We start from the raw sequence: 26,449 nt of genomic DNA, 5'->3' as shown, positions 1-26,449 counted from the left end.
CAACTATGGGGAGGTGGAACAGCCAGGCGGCCTCAGTGGGAGGCCAAAATAGGTGCCAAAGGCCTCTCCAGTCTGCGGGAACCTCCAAATACCCCCACGGATGGAACAGCAGTCAAGGTTTTTGTCTCCATGCGCTCTCTGACTGATGTAATTGAGGGGAAAAAGGCAGGGACTTGCATGATTTACACTCAAGATTCCAACCTCCCCACTCACAGACCCTGGATGTCAGGATGCCTCTGAGGACAGAAGAAGCCTCTGCTGCACAACAAGGCAGTGTGAGGTCCAGTCTGGGTGTCGCTGAGGATGGCAGGACTTGCTAACACCTGGGCGGTTGGAAACAGGCCAACCAAGGTCTCGAACACATCCGACCACCTTCCAGGGCTTCCCGGCCTCCAACTCCTTAAGGCCTCTGTCATCTAAGTTCACGCATCTGAGAGCCTTTCATTTTTCCTGTAATACACATTTATCTAGAATCTAAGCATGACTGTTCTATTAGCAAACTGTCAGCATGAGATTTTGTATGTTTTCCTAGAATAAGTAAAATGACAAGCTTCTTTTTTTGTGGGGGAGGAGTGGGCAGTTGTTGAATGACAAAGCCCAGGAGTAGGTAAAAGTTGACTGCAGAGTTTTGATATTTTTTCAGATGGATTTCAGGTTGGATTGGTTTTGAGCTAAGGAAAAGATTATGGCATTTCCTGGAGTGTAAAATAGATAGGCTGGCAATATGACTTACAAAGTTATATTTTTGTGGTTAGTGTCTTTTCACACCTTTTTTTCTGGCATATTTTGGCCCAGTGGTTGCCAACCGGTGGTCCGCAGACCAATGGTGGTCCGTGAGGTCCGAAATGTTGGCGACTGCTGGTTTAGCCCATGTCAACAGTGAGTCTGGTCCTCAGGACATTTTGGGGACAGGATTGGATGGTTAAAAGTGAAAACAGGACAACAGCAAAGAGAAATGACAATTGGTCTCCTTATTCACTGACTAATGAGTAAATGAAATAGCAGTCACCCACCAAAACAGAGATCCTGTTTACAGTAAGGGCAGCTCAAAAGGGTGAGCCGACTTGAACAGGGGGAGGATGAACAATACAGGGGTAAAAGAGGGACAAGGACAAGGAGGGTTTTGAGTAAGTTAAACCTACTGGTGACAAAGAACAGGCAGAGAGCAGGGCCGGGCAGCTGAAGCATCCTTTTATTCACCAATCAATGGAAGCCATTCAGACCAATATGGTTTGATTTAGCAGATATTAACTGCAGCTAAAGAGATGCAAATACGTCAGCGAAAGGAGAGCAAGATAAACAGGAGAAACCTACACTGGCTAAAAAAAAAAAAAAAAAAAAAAAAAAAATCCAACAGAGAAGAGAACAGAGACTGACATTTAAAGACCAGATTAAAAGGATAGGAAAACTAGAGAAAAGTAAGACGATGTGAGCATGACATCCTCAGACAGCAGGGAGGGGACAGGGACAGATCCAAGGATCCCCTGCTTGGTAGGCTCAGAGGAAAGAGAGGATAACTGATCATGGACCACAGGTCACACGAATACAGCACAAGCACTTCGTAAATATTTGCCGACTAACTAAACATACAGGAAAAGTTCTTTCCTTTTTGGATATGACGATAACAAGCTTTTTATACGATACCATATTAACAAGTTTTTGCCCTTTGGAGATGCTAAAAGGCATGGACAGTTTTAATGATGATTCTTCAACAGCTATTTAGAGAAATTTCCATGAGCCTCATCTTGTACCCCTGACGCTGGTCCTGTCATAGATTCAATTAGGGGGTCACGTTACAGTAGCTGGAGCACTGAAGTGAGAGTCAAGAGACCAGGGTTCCGAAATTGGCTTTGCTGTGAAGTGTGCCACGCTGGGCCAGCCACTTAACCTTTCCGAGTTTCCCTTTCCTCTGGAGTAATGGGAATGGCCTGGGCCAGATAACTCTCAGGACCCTCTTAAGATCTTACACATGCAATCAAGTACATTGCCGTGTTAATCACGTATTCCTCTCTGTCTCCATCCTGCCTCGTGCCCATGGTTGAATGGCAGATAAAAGGACCATCTCTCCTCTTTCCGAGAGGGAAGGGGGCGGGGTAGGAGGAAGGACAGGAACTTCGATGTGTCTCTTGCAGGGAGACCCCAGCAAACAACAGGGATAGAGTTTCACAATACTCAGCACGAAGGGACCCCTGCTCTGTTGGCTGCTCTCAGTCTGAACCGAATTCATTGTGATGGCAAATTTGAAGTGGCGTCCTGTGTTTTCCTGGGTGCTTAAAGGCTACTGTGACGTGACCCCCTAATTCAGGGGTTGGCAAACCGTGGCTCGCGAGCCACATGAGGCTCTTTGACTCCTTGAGTGTGGCTCTTCCACAAAATACCACGGCCTGGGCGAGTCTATTTTGAAGAAATGGCGTTAGAAGAAGTTTAGGTTTAAAAAATGTGGCTCTCAAAAGAGATTTCAATCGTTGTACTGTTGACATTGGCTCTGTTGACTAATGAGTTTGCTGACCACTGCCCTAATTGAATCTGTGACAGCACCAGCATCAGGTGCATATGGGTCTCCGTGCTTACTCTTAGCTAAAATTTCCCCCCTTTTCTATGTAAATACAAATAATTATATAAGTGGATCTTTTGATAAGAATGTCTGGCCTCATTACTAACACATCACCGGCAGCACTTTTTAATCTGGAAATACTACCTGTATACTCCTCGCCTCACTCTTAGATAAAGCAGGGGGGAAATTGTGACAGGGGAGCAGGGAGACCGATCCTAATCAGCCACAACTTATCCTGGCCCTGGGATTTATTCTCCCAACCACCAGATTTGTAAAGTAAACGGATTGGAGTAGGTGGCTTCTAAAGTTGCTTATAGGTCTAATATTCTAACTAAGGGACTGTTGTTTTTAGCGATGTCATCTCCCATGATCAACATTCTGCTCCCAACTGGGGAAGTTATCAAAACTCACTCATCAGAACACTGCACCAACAAATAAATTGACTTCACCATTTTTCTGTTACCTTGTTAAAAAGTAAAAATCCTTGCAGAAATATAGGATGTGAGGGTAACTGATATAAATAGAATAATATCCGACTTAAACATACCAGAGAATCCACAGAGGTCAGAAATCCTAGCACTTGGAGATGCAGGGAGGGAGGTCCGACCTCTATGTGCCCTCCATGAGCTTCTAGGTTTCTAGGTGCACTCTCTTCTGTTCCTTAATACCCATGATTTGAATTTCAGGACCCTAAAGTTGAGTAGCTTTAAATGTAGAAAGAAGCACCGCTATAGGATATGAAGTGGATGCATTTGTTGCAAAGATGCAGTCCGCATTTCTCATGGCCAATACAGGGCAAGAGAGGGATGACTTAGAAATGTGTATGTCAAGGAGCAGGAAGAATTCCATAAGAAACCAATCACAAAAATGAATATGATATCTCATAGTTGCATAGTCTTTCACAGCTTTTCCCAAAACTTGAATAATTTGGGCTTATTCAACCATAAGAAGTGTGGGGAGTATAACCCAAAATGTTTAATAAGCTCGCAGCTATTACAGAGAGCTGGATTGTCCTGCCTTTATCACTGGTAGCCAGACAAAGAGAGTGGCATTTAACTCATACCCCTTCCCACCATTTTAAATATATCTATAGATATAAATAATCAAAATACATTATGAAGCACTTACTGATGGGCCAGGCACTTTAAATATATTATCTCACTGAATTCTAAAAACAATCTACTGTGTAAATGGTGGTGGAAAAGACTTGGTGAGTGCAGGATGTAGTATGCAGATGGTGTGGTATACCAGCAATTTCAATCCGTGTGCCGCAAGAATTTTTAAAACATGCAATACCTGACTATTTAGTCAGGAAACACTGATCTCTTTCCCCTTAGGTTGTCAAATAAAAATATGACAACAGCCAATACAACAACAGCTATCCGGTGTGAATGCCCTGTTTTGAACCATAAATATATAGTTCATAAAATAGAGTTGCATATTATTGGTCACATCACATAATAAGGTTGAGTCTCATTGGTTAATTCTTGGTACCCAAAATCTTTATATACAAGTATAGGCACCTGATTTTTTTAAAAAGTCACTTTGGAGCAAAAAGGGCAGGTAATCACTATTTTTTTTTTTTTTTGGTAAATCAATAAAAATTATATATATATTTTTTGGCGGATTGACAAAAAGTATATATATTTTGGTGTGCTGCAGAATTTCAGTAATTAGTTTGAGTGTGCCATGAGATGAGAAAGGTTGAAAATTGGTGTGTTTTAGAGTTGTACACTTGAAATCTGTATGGTTTTATTAATCAATGTCACCCCAATAAATTCAATTAAAAATAACCCCACAAAAAAACCCCAATCAATGCCATGGTTATCCTCACTAGCCAGTGAGAGCTCAGTGAGTTAAACAGCTAGTCCTTTGGTAAGGAAGTCAAATCACCTCTATTCTGGACAAATCTGCCCAGTGCCGAGAGTCTGTCTTGACTACATGAAGGAGAAACGACCTGAGAGGCAGCTGGCAGGAATCCTTCCTTCTTCACGGTTTGGGCATGAGTCTCGACTAACATACATAAATTACCAAGCATATCTTAAAATAAACGTGTGCTACAGCAACTCCAATTCAAACAACCCTCGCCAATGTAATAATTATACTGGCTGTGACATGAGCTTAGCCGAGAGTGCATTTTTATTTTAACAAGCTTGAGTAAGTGCACAAGTGTGGGCTGAGCTTTCTGCTCGATAGTCAATACTTGAAAGCTGGTTCCAACCTTTAATTTAAGCATTCGCTTGTAGCACCAACAGGGCCACAGGGTTGCCAGTATCAAAGACGCACTCCTCCACCCTTTCATGGTCCGCTTCTGTAAGCAGCGTGATTGAACTGCGGCACCACAGAATCTTGTTTTCCCTCCTCCTGGCAGCACAAGCCAAAACACCACGGCCCCCTTCATCTCGGCGGCATACTAATGAAGTCCCGGAATCAATTTATAACAAGCAAAGCACAAAAACCCATTGAAGGAGTCTTGAGGTGGATGCCTTTCAGATCTCTCTCCACTGCACCCGAGCTGCAGTGTCTGCACAGAAACCTAAATCATACCATAGAAGGGTCGTTTGCTATATCCAAAAAGTTGTTCCCTCCCCCACCCCGAAGTGATTGCTCCTAATGATTCCACAAGTCTTAAAAATGTTTGGCAACATCCTCAGTGGCTCCCTATCACCTTCCGATTAAAGAACAACCCCTTCACATGGCAGCCAGGGCCTTTCATGGTCTAAACCCCATGGGCCTCCTCCAGCTGCCTCATCTCCCATGATCCCTACAGGCCACACTGAACTACATGCCATCCCCAGAGTCCCCTCACTTGCTGTCTAGCCTTTGAGAACTGTCACAAGTTCTACCCTTTGTTGGGAATGCCTTTCTTCGCTTCAGAGCTCAGCCAGGCCTTCACCTCCCCCAGAAAGCAGTTCTTAACCCCTCAGTCTGACCAGGGCTCCTCCTGTGTGCTCCCTCATATTTTGTACTTTGCTTGTCCGGCACTTACACTGTATCATGCTTTCAGTCCCACCTCGGGTCCTCCCTCACTGGCCTGTGAGCTCCTTGAAGGCAGGGCTACCTCTCTTCACCTCGGTGGTTCTAGCACTTTGTACAGTGCCTGGCACACAGTGAATGCTCAAGAAATATCTGCTTTTCTGTTGCCTCCCTCCGCTCTACCACAGTGTTCTGAAAGAGTCCCAACCTCGATTGGGTCAGCATAGCAAGGAGGTTAGAAACAGCCTTGGGAGACAGACAAGCCAGGCCTGCCATGGCAGATGCGTGCTGGCTCTGAGATCCTGACAGGTTGTGCTGCCGCCCTGAGACTCAGCTTCCTCCTCTGTAAAAACGGGGATGAAAGGCTCCCAGGAGTGTTAAACGTGGGAGTCCATTTCACAGTGCTGGGCACAGAGGAAACACTTTAGAAATGACAGGCTCCCAACATGTATCACTACTGACAGTGGCAGGGCTTGGATCATGCAGAATTAGAAGCTTCTTACGTCATGTGATGAGAAATACCAAAAAGTGCCCCTTCCATCAGCCCCCATCTGTCCAGATCACACAAGTCATGTCTTTGGGCACCGGCCAATGCTCCTGTAAAATCGCCAATGTGCACCAGCCGAGATAAGATTGGATGAAGTTATTACCCTGACTTCAAACTCATGTACCTGACGTGTACCACTCCCCATGGGAGCACGATGATGATGAATCACACTTACTCAGTGACTATTATGTGCTAAATACCTGCTACAGGTGAGACACCGTAGGAAGTGCCTTCTCTGTGTTACATCCTACTTTCCAAAACCCCTCAATATTATTATGACTTTCATTTTACATTTGGAAAAGACCGAGGATGAGAGAGGTTATGTGACTTGCCCAAGATCCTTCAGCTAGAATGTAGCATTTCCGGACTTAAACCTTATATTTGGAACAATTTCCAAACCCATACATGCTCTTACACCTATGTCAAATTTCTCAGACTCCTTGTTATTCATTTCTCTCAGGTCGCCTGGAAGAACGAGAAGAAACGGGACACCAGATGAAACCCTGAGTTAGGGGAGAAGGAAGAGGAAGCGGTCTGGGCAGAAGTGCTGCTCCATCTTTACGTGGTAGGGGGGCAACTCTGCCCTCGGCTGCTAACCCAGGAACTCTGAGAACACTGAGGAGGGAGATGATGGACTTTGAAATCACAGCCTGTTTGCCTGAGGCCATCCTTACCCAGGGCCAGAACCTGTAGAGAGAGCTAAAAAGTGCACAGAGAGCATGAAGTCTTAGAACTTCCTATTCCTCATATAGTATCAGCACATCCTCTGATCCATTTTCTCCCCCTACCTTCCTTCAGGTCATTCCAAAGCCAATGTTAAAGAAACAAACAAACAGGAAAAGGAAAGCATGAGGCTGTTATCAGGCCTCCGTGACATAATTACAGTTCTATACACACGCGTGGAGTATACAAAGCCTTTAGGTTCCCTTCTGCAAGGTCATAGATTCAATTTTATGTTTGTGAAGTGGCAGTAAAAGGCACTGAGAATCAACAAAATGTGTGTTAAATGACAGTGAAAAATTCCAAAGCGAGAAGTCCAGAGAATACTTTCAGTACCAGGAGTGTACTGTTTACCAAAAAAGTAGAATAGTAAGCTTTATATTGAAGTGCAACATACACTCAGAAACAGGCCCAAATAATAAATGTAAGCTTGATGAATTTTCAGGGTGAACAATCTCAGATCAAGAAAAAAAAAATGTCTCTCAGTTTTTTAATAGTTTTCTATACCTGGGTCCAAATTACAGAATCATGCAAAACTTAATGCATAAAATGTATTATTTTAAGTACAGTTAGCAGAAACATGCTAGAAAGTTAATAAAACACAGTGCTTGAAAAGATCTGCTTGACTTCACAGAGGATCGTTATCCTGGAAATTTGAAGGAAGTTTGGTTTTGTTTTTGACCATGAATAGGCACATAGTTATTTCTCTAACCCTTTACACAAAGGTTAGCACTTCACCTTCCCAACAGCCTTTCTGAGGAGAGAGGATGCTATCTATCTTTGTTTCCTTCCTCTCCACTCCCATCCTTCCCCACATTGTCATCGCGAGTTGTTCTGAAACTAGGCCATCACACTCCCCCTCGCTCTCCTGATTTTGGGCAGATCCAAGAGGAAATGAGGTGCTTTTTCTCAGGGCCAGGCTAGCTGTGGGCCACTACACAACCTCTGTTTTCACAATGAGCGTGTTTCGGCCTGCACCTTTAACTGATTAGCAACACCATGCTGGAGGGAGCTGTCCGGATACTCTGACACTGATCAGACTTCAGGGGCACCGACTCCTCTCTTAGTCACAAGAGCCAGGAGCGACCTTGGAAATATAGAATGTGCCAAAACGCATTTGCTCCCACTCAACTGACAGCCAACTGATAGGAAACCAAAAGAAACCACGACCTGCGTGCAACTGATTTGATAATAACCAAGAGGCCAATGGCCCTGCTACAAAGGAGAATGTAAATGTCTATATGTTAGATGCCAACGAAGCGATTATAAAATTAAGAACAAGTGTTTGAGCATTGTTTTCTAACTCTACATTATTTTTCACAAGAAATTTCAGGGAAGGTTGGACTTTCATACATTTAATTAGTGTAATGGGACTGCTTCTGACAAGGCCATCGAGGTTATTGGAAGGTACTCTAGGTGCTGACAGATATCTGGGCAGAACTCTTCCCTCTGGGGAGAGGTCTGAGGGCGTGTGATGATGGGCCTCAGGTGAAGGTCCCATCACGTGCACGGTGGCAGGACCTGAAGGGCTGTCTGTCACTACACACAGTGATAGAAGTCCCCCAAGTGTCCACATTAGTGGCCAAGAGCTCACATCTACCAGGAGCTGGGACAGCTCTGGAAGTTGTACTAACTGTACAACATAGTTTTTTCTCATGACAAGTCCAAACTGAAACGACAAACAGCAATAACTTGAACCACTATTTTTGCTAACGTAGGTTGCAGATGATTAAAGGTACATCGTAAAGCCTCTGTAAACCACCATTTTATGCCAAATCTCTGTGCACTAAAAAAAAAAAAAAAAAAAAAAAAAAAAAAAAAGAGAGAGAGAGAGGCAACAAAAACTCTGAAAACATAACATCAGCAATGGTTCTGCCTCCCAGGGCCGTTAACAATGAAAATATCATAAAGAAAATGGGGATTAGGAAATCTGGTCTTGAATTCATGTTTGAAAGTGATTTGTTTAGTATATAATTCATGGCTTATTTGATAAATCTGTCTAAACTTAAAGCCCCTTCTATTAATACCTTGTGCTTTGTCACAAAATCTTCCATGTCTCATAGAATAAATTGTAGGGCAATGATTCTCAAATGTTTTGATGTCTGGATCCTTTTACGCTATTAAAAGCTCCAAGAAACTTTTATTTATATGGGTTCTATATGAATAATTATTGTGAAGTAAAACTGAGAACATTAAAAAATATTTATATAGAATTAATTTTAAAATAATAGCAATAACTCATTACATCAGTGGTTCTCAACCTTCCTAATGCCGCGACCCTTTAATACAGTTCCTCATGTTGTGGTGACCCCCAACCATAAAATCATTTTCATTGCTACTTCATAACTGTAATTTTGCTACTGTCAATGAATCGTAATGTAAATATCTGTGTTTTCCGACGGTCTTAGGCGACCCTGCTAGCGGTTCTCAACCCAGACCGTCGGAAAACACAGATATTTACATTACGGTTCATAACAGTAGCAAAATTATAGTTATGAAGTAGCAAGGAAAATAATTTTATGGTTGGGGGTCACTACAACATGAGGAACTGTATTAAAGGGTCGCGGCATTAGGAAGGTTGAGAACCACTGCATTACATAATAACATAAATTACTTTTATGAAAAATAAGTATATTTTTTATAAGAAGTAAAAACAATGGCATTATTTTACATTTTTACAAATCTCTTGAATAGAGAGGTGAATTCTCATATACGTATGCTTCTGTAGTCAATCACTGTGAGGGTTTTTTTTGGTTGAATGTTAAAAAGAAAATCTGGCCTCACAGAGAGATGTAGCTGGAAAGGCAGGAACATTTCAATAGTCTTTTCAGATGTTTTTGGATATTCTTGTTCGATACTTCACCAAAATTCAGCAAGTTAAACAAGATTCTTAAAGGTTAGCGGGAATATAAAATCTGAAACCAAATCAGTAACTTTTTGTACTCTGTAACATTCAAGCATGTTGGTATATTCTATATCTTGCTTTTACCCATATTTTTAATGTATTTTTTTATTTCAGAGAGGAAGGGAGAGGGAGAGAGAGAGAAACATCAATGATGAGAGAGAATCACTGGTCGGCTGCCTCCTGCACGCCCCACACTGGGGATCAAGCCCGCAACCTGGGCATGTGGCCTGACTGGGAATCGAACCATGACCTCCTGGTTCATAGGTCAATGCTCAACCACCGAGCCATGCCAGCTGGGCTATCTATATTTTTATAATAGCATGCATTGGTCACTTGGAAGCCATTAGTTCACTGAGTTGTGTAGCGCTCCCAGATGGTCACATATGTTGCTAACGAATGTGATTACACCAAGTACTAATCACCACAGACATCATCAGAACAGTTTTTAAGTGCTGGGAAGCTGTCAAGTTCGTGAAGTTGGATAAAAGTGTTTCAAAATTCCAATATTTGCCTGCAAGCCGGAATTTATTGGCAATAAATACTGACAACTATTTTTCTTGAAATGACAGGCTCACTTGATTCGTTTTTGAGAAAATGTATGACAGATATACCTAAGTCTGAATAACCGCAGTCAGTCGTCCTAGTAAGTAAAACGGCACTCCATTCAAAAAGCAGCTAGTTCAGCTCTTCGCTCAAACAATGGTCCAAGTACTGTTCCCTGGAGACAAACATGCTACTCCGGTGCGGAGCAGAAGTGCTTTCTGTGCTTTATGAGTACTTCCCATTTTGTCATAAAGAATATTAAAAAGACTTGTACTCAAGGGTCAAAATTTAATCAACTTAATAATTTTTACTGCTTCATCAAGGACATTCTCAAATGAACCTGGCGATGTTTTGTTAACAGCAAGTCCACAGTAGTAAGGATCACAAACCACTACCAGTACAAGTGTGTGTCACTGCCTTGATTCCTACGGAGGTGCCAGGAATTTCACCCACCAAAGCTTCGGAAACTATTAATGCAAATGGTCAGCACAGTAAAAAAGGCAAATAATATCTTACTGTTGTTATGCAAATCGTTTTTATCTTTTGGAACCCCAGAAAGAGTCTTGGGGAACCCCCAGGGGTGCCTGGATCAAGGCTGAGGACCACTGCTGCAGAGGACAGTGACAGTATAAATCCACTTTCTAATCTGCTCCATGCTCAAGTCCTTGTGGAGTTCGTGTAAAGAAGATTTACAAGGTTTAGTTCTATCTCCACCCTCCTGCCCTCCCTGCTTAAAAAAAAAAAAAAAATTCCATTGTGGCAATGTAACATAAATTGTGTGTACAGAACAAAGAAACTGCAGTACTCTTGACTTCATCAGCATTTTTCTTCCTAACAAAGAAAGCTACTCTAACAAGCTATTGGGAAAACTATCATGCGTTATAGGAAATATGACATGCTTAGTTCCCTGTCTACCCCATCTAAATCCCAATTCTCCCCAAACCTCTCACTTCGGGGGTATTTTGAATGAGTTCTTAGTAGTGTCCTCAGAAATAATTGGGTGTCCTAATTCAGCCACATGCAAATTAATGCTCCCCTAAAGAGGCCTTATTATAATTTCCAACCTTTGATGTCTACATAATCCCCTATAGTTCTTTAACTTCTTGCTTTCTAACTTCTGTTTACTGATGCACTACTTTTGTCAGCTCAGTATAGCATCAATTAGTAACACAGTTGTGTTTATTAGGTCTCCCTAGAGCAGTGGTCGGCAAACTCATTAGTCAACAGAGCGGCAAATCGCGGCTCACGAGCCGCATGTGGCTCGCGAGCCAGTTTGCCAACCACTGCCCTAGAGCGTTAAGAAAGCTGGTTTGTATTTATTAATGCTTACACAGAGCACTACTATTTTTCAATAGCATTTAAAAATGAGTAAATTACTGAAGATGAACTATAAAAGAACTTCACATTTCAAAGGCAAGCAAAAACAAAAAAGCACATTATTTCAAACCACTCATAATACTTGCAAGGTTAATTTTATCTTCGATTTAATATCAAGAGAAGGGAGGAAAAAGTCAAATCCTGTTTGACTTTTCTTCCTGTTCTACTTTCGGCATTCTGGAGTACAGGCCATTTGATTTTGAGAAAGAGGCACAGATCTGGTGATTAATTAAGAGCCAGTTTAACAGGTCTAAATTTCATTATCACACACACCTGTTAAGTAATGTACACCTGAATCAGCAAAAATCCACCCACAAGGTTAAAGAATTAAAAAACAAGCAAGCATGAGAGAAAGAGAGAAGAGTAAGCCCACAAACTTAGAACCAGTATTATATTCTCAAGCATAATTCAAAACAATCAACTTGAACTTGAAATGTATCCAAGATGTACTCTCTTATTTTGTGGATAAGTCCCTGGACTATATTAGGTGAAGTTAGAGCTGCCCGCACTGGTACAGAATTCGCTACTTCAGGAAACCAGAGACCCATCTCTCCTGCGATGACTCTCTCCTAACCAAACATCAAGTGATGGGGAGCAATTACAGCACTCGTTTGCCCGCTTTTATATTCGTGGTCATTTATGAAATGAAGACGCTGATGTGCAAAAATCACTTTGCATTCATGAAAGGAGCTCTGGGAGCTCCCCCTGAGCATCTGGCTATGTGGCAGAAATATACCTCAGTGCACTTCCTTTGTCTTGCGCTCCCTCTTTGATGTGCAAGTCACTGGTGGAGTAAGCTGTGATCGCTTTGATGTTGAACTTCTAGATTTTATTGTTACTAGCATGCCTACAAGGAGAGCTGTCAGTCATTTCTTACATCTGAAAAGGATGTTTCTTTACGGTACCTCTTTTACAAGCATCAATCCTTAAATACATGTTTTCACATTCCTGCTGATTACCACACTATCTTTGTTGGGGGAGGGCTGTGTTCAAATATAACGACAGCACCCACATTTTCTGTAAACACCCCGAGGCGTCATCAGATGGCTGGTAACCAACCTTCTTCAACATGAGAAGTCTGAACGCAAAACATATTTCTAGCAAATGAAAACATTCTAAAAATGCTTAAGCCAACTTAACAGTCAAAAGGAGTGGCTTAGTCAATATTTCCCCTAAGCAGCCATTGAAATCACATAGAAACTTCCACGGATTCGGAATGAAAGCACAGCAGGGGGCTTGGAAAGCCTGCCAAAACTTTGAGACATCTTCACTCCTCTTAAACAACTTTGTTTCTCTGCAATGGTAGAAACAGAAGACTTCTGTTCTAGACCTTTTCGCTTGTAATGAAAACATGGCTTTTGAAATACATTTCTGCCAAACAGATTACTTTGTTAAACAGTATCATTTTCAGAAGGTGCTTGCTATTATGGATGCAACTTAAGTTAGAGGAAGATGGTTGTTCATAATTTTATGTCTGAGGTAAACATGTGGATGCGCGTACAATGTGTGTACAATTTCTTAAATACGTATGTGCAAAATGGGCAATATGCTCATCTTTAGAAATCTCCTTTGAAGAAGACAAGGCTCTAATTTCTTTTACCAGCTCCCATCAGATTTACTTTTCAAACTACTTTATCACTTCTGGAACTGCTGAATATTGTCAAAGCCCACTGGGAGATTCTGCACAAAAAGGAAATAAAGCTAAGGTGCTTACATCACACCATGCTGGTTTATAATGAACTGTTATCTTTCTGAGTGAATGTTTCAATGAAACCCAAGTTCTTAGAGATACGGGTCTCAACTGAGGAAGCACAATGATATTTTTCATGATAGAGCTTAGTTTTGTTATTTTCTTTTTATAAGATGGCAACACAGGGGACACACTGTTTCTGCTTGCTAGTAAACACCAAATAATATGTATTAGGAAAGCCTCAATTTCTCTGTGTTTCTGGCCTGGACTATTCGGTAAGAAATAAAATTACTGTGGTGTGTCATTGTTAAGACTATTCCAGGTTTTCCATTTTTAAACAACCTCCCTACCCTCAACCGCCTGGGTTTTAAGTCAACCATCAAAAATGGAAAAACAAGGCTTTGGGCTAGAATTTGATAAATAAGGTATGACTGTAATTTACAAGAACTAAGTCTGGGCATATTTGTTATTAATATTAATGAAAGCTTGCTTGTTCTTTAATTTATTTAAATAGTTAGCAAAAAGAAATAATCTCTTTTTACATTACACTTTCACCTCCAAAAGGAACTGATTAGTTGACTGAAGCACCTATAGCAATTGGGGGTTGAGACAGGGCAGAAGGAAACCAGAGGCCTTCCAAGTCTTAACCAAGAGACCAGAGCCTTTTCCTCTTCTAACAGAAACATTTTCACAGAATAAAGGAACTGGGAAAGTTTTTGATGGCTATCATACCCAACCTTCTAATTTGACAAGTGGGGAAACTGAACAATTGAGGTAACCTGACAATGACTGGGTAGCAGACTTTGGAGGAGAACCCATATCTTTCCCACCCTACATGAGGGGGTTTCCACCATCCAATGACGTTTCCCTGCACTAGGGACTGTGACTCATGTGTAAAGTGAGAGTGTTGGACTTTAGGGGGTTTCAACCAGAATCACCTGGGGAGATTTAAAAAATTACCAATACTTGAGCCCTATCTCAGATAAATAAAATCAGAGCCTCTAGGAGCACAGCCTGGTCTTGCATATTTTTAAAAAGTTCTCTCGACAGTCCAATGTGCAGACAAGGTTGAGAACTAAGAGACAAGATGACCTCTGAGTTCCCATCTGGGACTACTGCCTAACATTCACTACTGGCTGGAAAAAATTCTTGGATTCTGTTCTCTGATGTCCATCCATGAGGCCATAAGCATTACACTGTTTTTATGTTGGCCTAGTTGTTGTCACTATCTGTATTTATCTAGTTCAGGAATTTTAAAAAATACTTTTATTGATTTCAGAGAGGAAGGGAGAGGGAGAAAGAGATAGAAACATCAATGATGAGAGAGACTCATTGATCAGCTGCTTCCTGCACACCCCCAACTGGGGATTGAGCCTGCAACTCAGGCATGTGCCCTTGCCCAGAATGGAACCTGGGACCCTTCAGTCCGCAGGCTGAGGCTCTATTCAATGAGCCAAACCGGCGAGGGCAGCAATTTTTTTTTTTTTTTTTAATTATTGATTGGTTTTTAGAGAGACAGGAAGAGAGAGACTTTGATTTGTTGTTCCACTTATGTATGCATTCATTTGTTGATACTTTTATGTGCCCTAACCGGGGATTGGACCCACAACCTTGGCATATCAGGATGCTCTAACTGGATGATGAGCTACCCAGCCTGGGCTAGTTCAGTGGTTTTTAACCGGTGTGCCACAGAATTTTTTAACACATGCAGTACCTGACTATGTAGTCTGGGGCACTGACCTCTTTTCCCTTAGATTGTAAAAAATAAATAAATAAATAAATAATGACAATAGCCAACACAACAATAGCCATCAGATGTGAATGAATCAAAATAATACCTATTTTTGTCAGATGGGCAAAAATTATATTTTTGGTGTGCCACAGGATTTTCATTTAATTAGTAAAGAGTTTATGTGAGCCATGAGATGAAAAAGGTTGAAAATCGCTGATCTGGTTCATTTATGCGTGTACTTAGGTATACTGTCCCTCCTCCACCAGAACTTACACTCACAGACACCGGAGACTCAGTCCGCTGCCTTCTCTGCTGCCCGGCAGCATCACCTTTGCCGGGATAATGGGACATCGCACAACACTTTCCAAAGAAAGAGGCGCCTGGAGTTGCCATGTGGAAGCTGCCCTTCTCCACAACAAAAGCTGTTCTACTTTTCCTCTCTCACTGGACTAGAAGCTAAGCGGCCGGAAGGCTGCGTTGTATCTGCCTTGTTCAGACTTCGCCACCGTCAGTGCCTGGATGCGGGCAGATGCACGCCATGTGCTCAGGGCCTGAGAAACGCCATCTTGTAAGTAGGAAGCACTGACAGCTTGCAGGGCACTGAAACCTTTACTTTGTTACTGAAAAAAAAAGCAACATAAAAAAGACATCACTGTTTCCACTGGAGTCGGCCTTGACGCCAGCATGATCCCCAGCCTGCCCCCACTTAGCGATCACAGTGGTGGCAACACCCAGCAGAGCTCACTGAGGGCTGTGAGGCCCACGCTCCTGGCAGGGCTTATGCAGAAAAGGAATCGTGTTGGGAAAGTGCCACAGACACCTCCAGCACCAAGGTAACCTCAGGTCCTCTCCTGTTTGGACCATTTGAAGTAACAGTTTTTATTTTTTTTATTTTTTTATTTTTTTTTTAGCAGAAATTATACTCCTTGCAGTGTTCTTTCTTTAAAAAAAAAAAATATTTTAAATTGTTTTTTAGAAAGAGGAAGGGAGAGGGAGAGGGAGAACCATTGATGTGAGAGTGAAACATCCATTGGCTGCCTCCCGCACGCCCCCATGGGGGATTGAGCCAAAATCCCAAGCAGGAACTGAACCTGCAACCTTTTGGTGCACGAGAGGACACCCAACCAACTGAGCCACAGCGGACAGATTTAAAGTCTGCCCACTTCCTCCTACTAGCTGGTTGATAGCAAGACAAAAATAGCCAGAAGAATATCTCAAGTATGTTAATAACATCCAAACAATGGCAGAAATGGTTCCCAACGGACACCTCTTTCACTCTGAAAGAGATTTAAGTGAGCTAAAGGGAAAGTTATGCTCCCCCTAATATTATTACCTGCTCGAGCTCCACTTTCCTCTCTAGGAAGAGGAGAGGGTGAGAGCAGAGCAGTGGTTCCCTGACCTGCTGATGTCAGCCACCAGAGGAGCTTTTACAAATTCAAATTCCTTGGCCTCACCGGGACCATCAGCCCATTGCAAGCAGGGGCCCTGCAGGTGATGGAGAACAGCCATTTATTTTTTAAATGCTCCCAGTTGACTGTGAAGATCAATGATATTTGGAAACCACTGAAAGGCTGGAGGACTCAGTGCCCATCCAGCTCTGACAGGCAAGGACAAGGTTTCACAGATGGAGCCCTGAGGATCACCCAACGCTGAGACGCTTTTCAAATACATGGCCTCCTGGGTCAGGAAGACCAGAGGACAGAGAGACAGAAGAATCCGGCTCTCTCTGGGTGGGGCTCAGGAGCCTGCCTGTGGAACTCTCCGGGTTATGGGTTCTACTATAGTAAAGTTTCAGAACCACTGCTTTAGGCAGGATTTTAGAGCCTACCTAGGGCTTATTTGGAAGGAAATCATGTTCACACATTAGTATAAGAATCTGCTTCAGCCCCCAACCACTTCGGCTTTGTCGAGAAGGAAGGAAGGAAGGAAGGAAGGAAGGAAGGAAGGACATCCGGTCTAATTAGCATATTGTACTTTTATTATTATAGATTTCATTGCATGTCACAAGCTCTCTGTTGTTTTAAATGGCATGTGGCTCATAGAAACTGCAAACCTATAAGCCCAATAGTCTTAAAGCAGCCTTCTCTGGTTAAGCATGGCTGCCAATTTCTCACTGTATTTTTTAAACGCTGATTCATGGTTGAAGAGACACATGACTAGGAGGAAGTGTCTCAATCCTATTATAAAAGCTTGCAAATGGCACCTGAATAACCTAGCACACAGGAGGCATTTAATAAATGTTTGCTCAAACAAACTTATTTTATTACTTATACCCAGAAGATGCAACATGAGATAAGCAAATAAAAAAGGAAAAAAAAAAACACACCAAAAACCCGACAACTGAAAAATGAAAATAACATAACATTCTGTGAACAAGAACTATTTCTCACGTGGTGAAAGAATCACACTTCTGGGTGGCGCAGCTTGGAAAACAGTTTGCTTCAAGAACTGATCTGAAACGTAACCACAAATCCTCACTTCTGAACCACTACCTTACTTCTATGATGGAAAGGTTTGAACAGTAGGCTTTCCTCGCGCTCCCCCTACCCTTACTTGTTTTTCACCTAAAGAGGCAATTTCACTTTCCAGTGGGAGCAAGTGGTCCCTGTCAGCCTTTGCGATCCCGGTGACCGCCTGTCATTATCATTACCCTGGCTGTTCTCGCTCAACTCCGAAGCCTCGCCTTCTCGAGAAGTGCAAAAGCCATGTAAACCTGCTAGCTCATGCCTCTGGGTAGCATGAGGACAGACGATACTGAAGGAAATAGGAAGACCAGTACTTATTTCTTTGATTCCAACACAGAAATCAGACTGTTTTGTGACTGTTTCACATCATCAAAATCCCACAATTCACTTGTTATTTATCCTAAAAATTACACAAATGGATGCATATCACTACTTTGTGCAGTGTTTTAAAGCATAAACTATGAAATGTCCTAAAAACCTCTGAAATATCGATGTTATATCTTTGGCAAATTGTACATATTTACACAAACCAAATGATTTAATCATAAGTTTTCAGAACCCAAGGGATTAATAGTTTTGCATCCATGTTTAAAATTATTTTATTGCCAAAAACAGCTACAGTAGTTTACTTCCTTCGAGCTGTTTATCTTTTTTGGAAGAAAAATGCTTTTGGTTTAAAAAGGGGAAATGCTGGATTTCTCTGATCAAAATGACAGTTTAAAAACACATACACTTATTTGAGCCCTGGCCGGTATGCTCAATGGTTTAGAGTGTTGACTTGAAGATCCACAAGTTGCAAGTTTGGTTCCTGGTCAAGGGCACGTACTTGGGTTTTGGGTTCGCTCCCCAGCCCGATTGGGGCGCATACAGGAGGCAATCAACTGATGTGTCTCTCTCACATCGATGTTTCTCTTTCTCCCACTCCCGCCCTCCCTTCCACTCTCTCTAAAAAAAAATCAATGGAAAAATATCCTCGGGTGAGTATTAAAACAAACAAACAAACAAACAAACAAACAAAAACCCCCATCACCAAAAAACAAAAACATATTTAGGGGTAGTGGAATAGAACTAAAGTTTAAACTCTAAAAAAACAAAAAGGATTATCATAAAGGTCAAAATAATTATTTACTTAAAGACCAAATCTCACTTAAAATTTTAAATTTTATATAGAGACAAACAGAATCTTATAAAAAATTCCCTTTCTTCCTTCCAAGCAAACTTTTAAAGTCCATGATCTCCCCTACAGGCACATTTCTAATAATCATGTAAAACAATGAATTATCTTTTGAATCTGATGTAGAATTCCCCAGAACAACTGAGAAAATAATTTCAACCTTTGACCTCTCCACTTGCCTGATGGGAAATTGATTGGCACCATTATTATGGCTTTTAGCTTTCCATGAGTAAGCAACCACTAGAGGGCAGACTTATCTCAGATCTGACACTACTTTGGAGAAAAACATCTCGTAAGTGCTTCCAATGTTCCTTTATTATTTTTTTTTGCAATATCTTTTATTTTCCTGGATACTTAATAATCAACTTCAGTTATCTAAAAGTATTCCTAAATAGGTCCAAGGTTCACTTTCACAACTCACAAGATCACAAAGACTGAGATGGTCTAAGATACAGCCTAGCTTCTGTATCTTAACATGTTAAAACAAAGTTTAAAAACCTTTACTCTATGGTGAGTTAAGTGCTGAGTCAATCATACCACAACTAGTACTCGGGTTCCACTTTTTGGCACAAAAATTTCGAGAGGTTCTAGACAAACTGAAGTGTGTTTGAGAAAGAAACTGACCAAGATTGTGGGAAGGCTGAACGTGAACAAAGTGGAGTGTAGAGGAACAGCAAAGATTAAGGATTAGAGGGGGTGTGTGTGTGTGTGTGTATGTGTGTGTGTGTGTGTGTGTGTGTTTCATACTTGGTCTTCAAATTACTGAAAATTGTTCATATGAAAGATGGATTAAATCTGTTCTAAACAGCCCCAAAAGAAAAATTAGAATTAAAAGGAGAGATTTATCGTTGATATAAGAATTTTCTGTTTTAAGATGGAATAAGTTACTTGTAACAATAGTGAGTTTCCCATCATAGGAGGTGTTCTGGCATAACCAGATAATCAGTTGGCAGAAATCCTGTGGAGAGAAACCAAATGCCAATAGGACATGTATTAGAATGACTTTTAAGCTTTCTTCTTTCCCCAAAACTCGATGAAATAATGCTTATTTGCTTTCAGACAAACATACCTCACACCAGCTGCCAGAGAGGTAAACACCCATCAAGTGAGAAATGAGCGTTTGCAGATCTATCTACTTGGAAACTTTTATTCCTCATGTGATTTTCTAAAAGACAACAGATTTCTCGAGTATGTCCACAGCCATGCCCCTTAGCTGTCACGGAAACCACCAGGGCTCTCAAGCTCAAGGACTCCAGAGACTTCTACTACATAAAGGCATCTTAAAATTAGAAGATGCATTTCCTAATGCTCCTACGTGTAAAGACAGTGGAACATACAGATAAATCTCTAGCTCATTTTATCACAATGAAGATAGGTTACACAGGTTCACTGCACCTCGTGGCATTCTGTATTTTTAAGGAAAGTACAGAAATGCCTACATTTCACCCAGATCCTCTTATAACAAGCGGACTTAATGAAAATCATGGATGAAGAGAGCTAATGATAAGCAAATAAGAATAACCCCATTTGTACCAAATTGATTTTATTAAATAGTAATTTAAGGATATTAGGCTCAGCAAAGCATTACATAATTGAATCTATTTTTTCCCTCATAAATGCCAGAGTTATAATTTCCACTAACTAGAGACAAAGTTATATCCAGGACATATTCACAGCTTCCTCCAGGGGAGGCAGCATGAAGACAGTAGAAATTAGGGCTCAAGTCCTCACTTCACCGAGTTTCAACTGGGAGAGCCTCTACAGCACATAACCTCAGTGAGCCTCAGTTTCTTCAACTGAAAAGCAAGGCAGTATCAATGACTTTCCAAGGAGGAGTAAATGATATAAGAATGTTTGTAAAGCATAAAGCGCAGAACAAAGATAGATTGACATCACCCCTCAATTTATGTATGAAACGCCTAGTAAACTTCAGAGACAATGAAATCTAAAGCAAAATATGAAATCACTGGCACACCTACGGGATGGGTTGGACATTACTTTTTATACAGGAAGCAAAGATTTACATTACCTCCTTATAAGCTGCTGAGGCTAGCAAATGTCAAATCCAGAAATAAGAAGATTTCAACTGTTTTCTTGCATTTTGCCCACTGGCTAACTCATGCTATTATCTGTCTATCTAGACCTCTATCTCTGGACATAGAACACTCTGACAATGTACAGAAAAACCATGTTCCTGCATGTCAGATGCCAAAAGCTCTGACTACAAATCTCTAAGTCCAGGACTCAAAGGCTGGTGTGGAAGGCAGGTACTGTCTGTGGAGGAGCTGGAGGGGCAAGAGAGAGCTTGTAAATCATTCTCAAAGGGGTCACTATGTGGTCTTTGAGAGAGTATCAAATGTCAGTTCACACCTTTGGGTGGGTGTCTCCCAATCATCATTTTTTATTCAGAGAAACATAAGCACTATGTAATGCTCACTCTGAGCATCTACTTATGGTTTTTAGTCACTAAATGTGAAGTAGATAGGTTAAGGCAGATGGATTTCTTATTAATAAACACTGAATATTTAGAATGCATGCAGAAAACATTTCTATAACAAAGTATTCTTAGAAGATTCGTCCCATACAATGGTTTTTATTGATCGCTAAAATAATTTGAGAGAATTTTAAGAAATCTGAACTCCAACTCTACTTCTGTAGATCTATCATCTATCGATCTATCTATCTACCTACCTACCTACCTACCTACCCATCCATCCAGTCGCTCTTTCTCCCAGTAAATGGTTATTTGTAACCATTGTTTGCTTAGGTGGCCCAGAGCACATTACAAAGTGACTGGGTGCTATTGCAAGTGCTTTGCAATTATCTACTTGCTGGTCACATCTATTATATTGTGGTTCACTAGGTTGGGAGGGGAAGATGGGAGAAAAAGGAGTCTAGTAAGAACTATTAATATATTTACTAACATTTTTATTAGGTCCTTAAAAAACCTAAAATTTTAAATCTCTCTCTCTCTCTCTCCCTCTCTCTCTCTCTCTCTCTCTCTCTCACACACACACACACACACACACACATATTTAAAGGACTATTTCTATTTAGAGGTTGTATTATTTTATAACTGGGCAGCACTGAAGAAGTTATATGGTTCTCATTAAATAGAAGGTGAAGTTGTTTGCTTGAATATGATGTTGCTTTGCATTTTATGTAATTGAAATACATAAAATCAAGAGGCTGCTCATCAAAATGGTGCTTTTAAAATATTCTCTACTTCACAGCCATTCCAAGCTCCCACTCCTCCCCTGGAAAAATGGACTCAGAGATCCTCTTTGTCTTTAAAAGAACTGACTGCTCCTTGCCTGATAAGCACTCCGCTCACTGAAGCAGCCATTTGGGTTTCCTCTTTTCAAGATCGGGCCATCACCCTCTCCCAATCCTACCCATCAAAGGTCACAAAAATGGGACAAAAATCCTAGCTACGGGATCAATGACATAGTGCCTAAAAGAAAATCAGGGGTAAAATTCAAAACTCATTTTGTAAAAAGAAAAGCCAAATTATTCAAAACTACAAAATCAAATTTATTAAGAGTTGGAAATACTGCCAATCACCAACATACATGTATTTTCAATGTAGCAAGGTGCTTTATATTTGAACACGAATTATATTGGAGAAGAATCTATTATGGGACAGAAATTCCCTTTAAGCCTCCCCTTCACTCTCAACACTCCATTTACATGAACACAGGCTGAGCACTCACAAGAAGCCAAAGGTGTACATAATCTGCTGAAACTGATGAAGCACTTGCATTTCCTTTCAGCACTCGGCTGCCGCCTGACATTTGGCCAATGCACTTTCATGATGAGCAGACCAAGTGCTCCACGGATTCTAAATGTTACCGCTGGCTCTCTCCATTTGCCCAAGAAGCAATCCAAATGGTATTGGAATTTTGTTGTTAATTAAACAAAAACAAAACTGAAGGATGAGACTAGAGTTGCTCAAATGAAGATTTATTACTTCTAAGCATGAAACCACTTTAAGCCTAAACTTATTTGACAACTAACACAGAGGAAGGATTTTCTTCTTTGGTGAGTTCAAAAGGCCTGATTTAATGATGTTTAAAAAACAACAGTAAATCAGCCAACAAAGAGAATGTTTCTCTTTTATGGTGGCTTGTTCTCTACTTGGCTGTCCACATGCATACACAAACCAAAAAGCTATATTGTAAAGAGAGTTTCTGTTTTGCATGAAAACTCTAATTGTACCAACTCTTACATATGGAACCAATTTAACTATTAATACTGAGAGGCAGTGGGGAAGTATTTAATATGATTCTGGGTCATTTCCCCCCACCCCATTAAATCTGATATGGAAACATTTACAGCACTCCTCATTTTCCCACCATTATTTTTCTTTAGTTTTAATTTGTACCAAAGCAAGATAATCCCATTAAAACACAGGATGTTATGATATTGGGGATAAAATATCCTAATTATCTAGAGGCATTATAATTGTATTTCTCTTTCAGGCTTATAGAAAAACTGCATTGCCAGTACTCCGGAGCTGATTTTCTCGAAGCACAATACTACGAATCCATTATCTTATGGCAGCCAGAGGTCACTCCAAGACAAATGTGGGGATGATGATGGTGGTGTAATTCTCATGATTATGTTAGTGAGGGATAGGATGGAAGTTCACTTTATACTAGTACTATAAAAGCAAAAAAGCCTATATACTTGGAAATGTCAAAATTAAAATATTAAAATGCACTGTACTGTTTGGTTACTGTTCATTAGAGGAAATGGTCTTAGCTTCCCGCCCACCCTTGTCTCAATCAACGCCAATTATACGAAATAAAATGGATTAGGGTTGACATTGTCACCTCCCAAATAGCAAAATCTATTTTATAACTTAAAAGGAAAAAAAATGAAAGAAAATGTCTGAACTACAAAGGATATTTGACTCATTTTATTCTTACAAGTTTAATGAAATGCAGGAAACAGAATACAAGTTTTTTTTTGGGGGGAGGGGAGAAGCATAGATTTCTTTTACATAAAAGTCGGTAAGAAAAATCTTAACACTTTTTCTTTCCAAAATGATTTTAAGTGCTTAAGAACGTGAATCACAGGGAGGTTTCTTCTCTCTTACTTTATCAGTTGCATATTCTAAAAGTGATTAAATCCTATTTCCCGAAAGTCACAGGAAAAAAGATAGAAATTTTGCTGTGGGCACGTTGTAGAATTTCATCTCAAGCAGCTCATCTCAGCGTCCAGTACGTTTCGGCCTGTTAATAATTAATAAGAGAGATGCCACCCAATCTCTAGTGAAGAAAGGCAAAGCTCGGTGATCCGAAAGTAAACCCAGCGCAGATATCGAACCGGGTGCCCTTCATCCTGGATTGCAACAAAACCTCAACCTAACAAACATTTAACGAGCGGCGCCCGCACGGAAGGGGGAACCCGCAAGACAGTCTGGATCTGCAAAAACGCTGCGCATTAGGGGAGCCCTGTCCGCGGCGAACAGATGGGGCTCTAAATCCCCGCTGCCAGCGGCCGGGTCTGCGAAGCCGCTCAGGCAGATTATCTACCCCGAGGAACCTGCTGTTGCTGGAGCCGGCAGCGTGCTGCGGGCTGAGTTTCTCCGGGGCTGTTTGCAACAGTCCGGGGAGCGTGCCTGGGTTTCTCCAGGCCGCACGGGCGACTTCCTGCACACCTCCAAACTTTGGCTTTCCCATTACAAACTTCCTTGACTTGCTATGGTTTATTTCCTCCTCACCTGAGGGGACCTTGAGCTAGTCCTCTCTTCAACCAGTGCCTCCTGCCATCCTGCAACCAGCCTGGCCATGGAATCCTGGTCGGGGCGAAGGCCGGTGGGGAGGCTTGGCCGCGTCTAACCCGCGCCCGTCGGCCCTCACCGCCATCTAACCTCTACCAGTGCCCGCAAATCCACAATCCAAAGTATCGAGTTGGGGTGCGCTGCGGCTGCGGGAGGCCGCCGAGGGAGCCTTGGCACGCTCCAGGCGCCCGTCTCACTCGGGCCCGGGCCCTTTCGGAAGTGGCTGCGGCAGGACGCGGCGCGGACCCGCTCCGGGCTGCTGGGCCGCCAGGGCGGGAGGGCGCCAGGCCTGGGGCGCTGACCAGTCAGTCCCCAGGGATGACACCGCGTCCGCGCGCGCGCACGGCCCGCCCGGCCGCAGAGCCTTCCCTACGTAGGCCGTAGCTGTCCCGGGTGCGGGCCTTGGAGACCGGCCTCGGGCGCCCCGCTGCGGGCGCCCCCGGCTTCCTCAGAGTTCCCGCGACCTTCCCTCCCTTCCAGAAGCGGCGACGGCCGGCAAAGTTTCTTCAGGAAACCCCGCCAGGTGCCGGCGGACCGGGGCAACTGACAGAAGCCGCACGGGGCGGAAGAAGGTGGTCCGCCCCGTGCGCCTTTGCCCCCAGCAAGAGGTGGGCAGATCCCGCGGCCGAGCTCAGGTGGCGCCGCCGCGTTGGCCCAGAAGGCCCCGGCGGGGTTCGGGCGCCCGGCCCCGGGCAGTACGTGCGCTCGGGCAGGCGCGCCCACCCCTCCCCCTGCGCGCCCGCCTCCCCGCCCCCCGGAGCAGCCAGCCCACCCAGCCCCGGCGGGGCGCCCGGCTTACCTTTCATCGCTGCGATCACAAAATACATCATTTAAGCCGCGGTGCGGAGAGCGCAGGGAGAGCGGATGGTCCGATCCCGGAGCCCCCTCTGCCGCCGCCGCGCCGCCGCCGCCCGAGCCACAGCAGCAGCTGCCGCAGCTGCCCGCCCGCCGAGAGCCATCCCGAGCCATAAGAGGCTCCATGTGACCGTCTGACATCACGGCCGCCGCTCTGTTTACACCGCGCCCCTCTGCTTCCTCCCCGGGCGGGAGGCGGGAGGCGGGAGGCAGGCGCGCCTGAGCGCCGCGCCCGCCCCGCCCCCGCGTGCAGGTGAGCGGCGGCGGCTGCTCGGCGGGCGCAACCGGGCCCCGCGCTGCCCGCCCGCGCCCCCGGCCCGCGCCCGGGACCCCGGCCTTCTCCTCGCCTTCGTGAGTGCCCGTGGCCGCCAGGGCTCTTTCTGTGCGCGGAACTCGCACCGGACCACTTTCTCCCCCCAGTCCGCGGGGCAAGAGGCAAGCAACCTGACGCCATTCTCTCGCTCCCTTCCCGGAGCCCCCAGGGGTGTTAAATGCTCAGGCTAGTTAGCGGAAAAGAGGGGTTTGGTCTGGGGGAGCCGTAGTCAGCCTCATTGCCCATTTTCCAGAGCGCCCCAGTTCTATTGGGAAGGTAGAGTCCCCTTCTGATACATGGAGAACGCAGTCCAGGGGAGTGAACTAAGTGCCTCCCAAAGTCTTTCCAGAGAGACTCAGCCTGGACAGGAGGAACTCTTCCACCCGGACATTGGTAATTCTCATCGCACCAACAATGAAGGCCTTGGTCTATTACTCCTTCCGTCCCCCCTCCGGTCCCCCCCCCCCCCGCCGCCCAACTACTGACACCTGGAAGAAGGGCCCCTAAATTCCCAGGCACTTCCATATCTTGGCTTCCATCTCTGAGAACCCATCCACAAATGGAAAAGGCTCTAGTTTTCACACCCTAAAAATGGGACTCTGTGGTACTTTGGACAGGGAAAAAAAAAGACCTCTAAAGGTTAACTTTGTGCATTTTAACTTTACAACTAAGCTTAATTCCTTCCAAACTTTGAAGCTTAATCCTTTTTACTGGCTTTATGGAAACTTAAATCATGACATGATCATCAGATGAATTTCTTTACCGTGAATTTCAGATGCTACACACCCAGAGTCTGCATTATTTAAAATT

At 43.0% G+C, this 26,449-nt stretch overlaps 1 protein-coding gene across 5 annotated transcripts in view; it reads right to left on the bottom strand.

The window, feature by feature from the left end:
• RORA (RAR related orphan receptor A) overlaps nucleotides 1-26,449 on the bottom strand; it is a 714,961-nt gene that overhangs the window by 67,515 nt on the left and 620,997 nt on the right. Inside the window, exon 1 of one of the 5 annotated variants that reach the window (XM_080669995.1) lies at nucleotides 25,271-25,486. The exons of 3 other annotated variants lie outside the window; for them this stretch is intronic. In XM_080669995.1, the coding sequence (XP_080526121.1) occupies nucleotides 25,271-25,301 (31 nt within the window). In that variant the 5' untranslated portion in view covers nucleotides 25,302-25,486. Of the gene's footprint in view, nucleotides 1-25,270; nucleotides 25,487-26,449 lie in introns of those variants that run through there. One more of the 5 variants, XM_080669993.1, reaches the window with a different exon arrangement.

The sequence above is a fragment of the Plecotus auritus genome, assembly GCF_963455305.1.
Source record: "Plecotus auritus genome assembly, chromosome: 1".
Taxonomy (NCBI): Eukaryota; Metazoa; Chordata; class Mammalia; order Chiroptera; family Vespertilionidae; genus Plecotus; species Plecotus auritus.
This window is presented reverse-complemented; position numbering and strand designations above follow the sequence as displayed.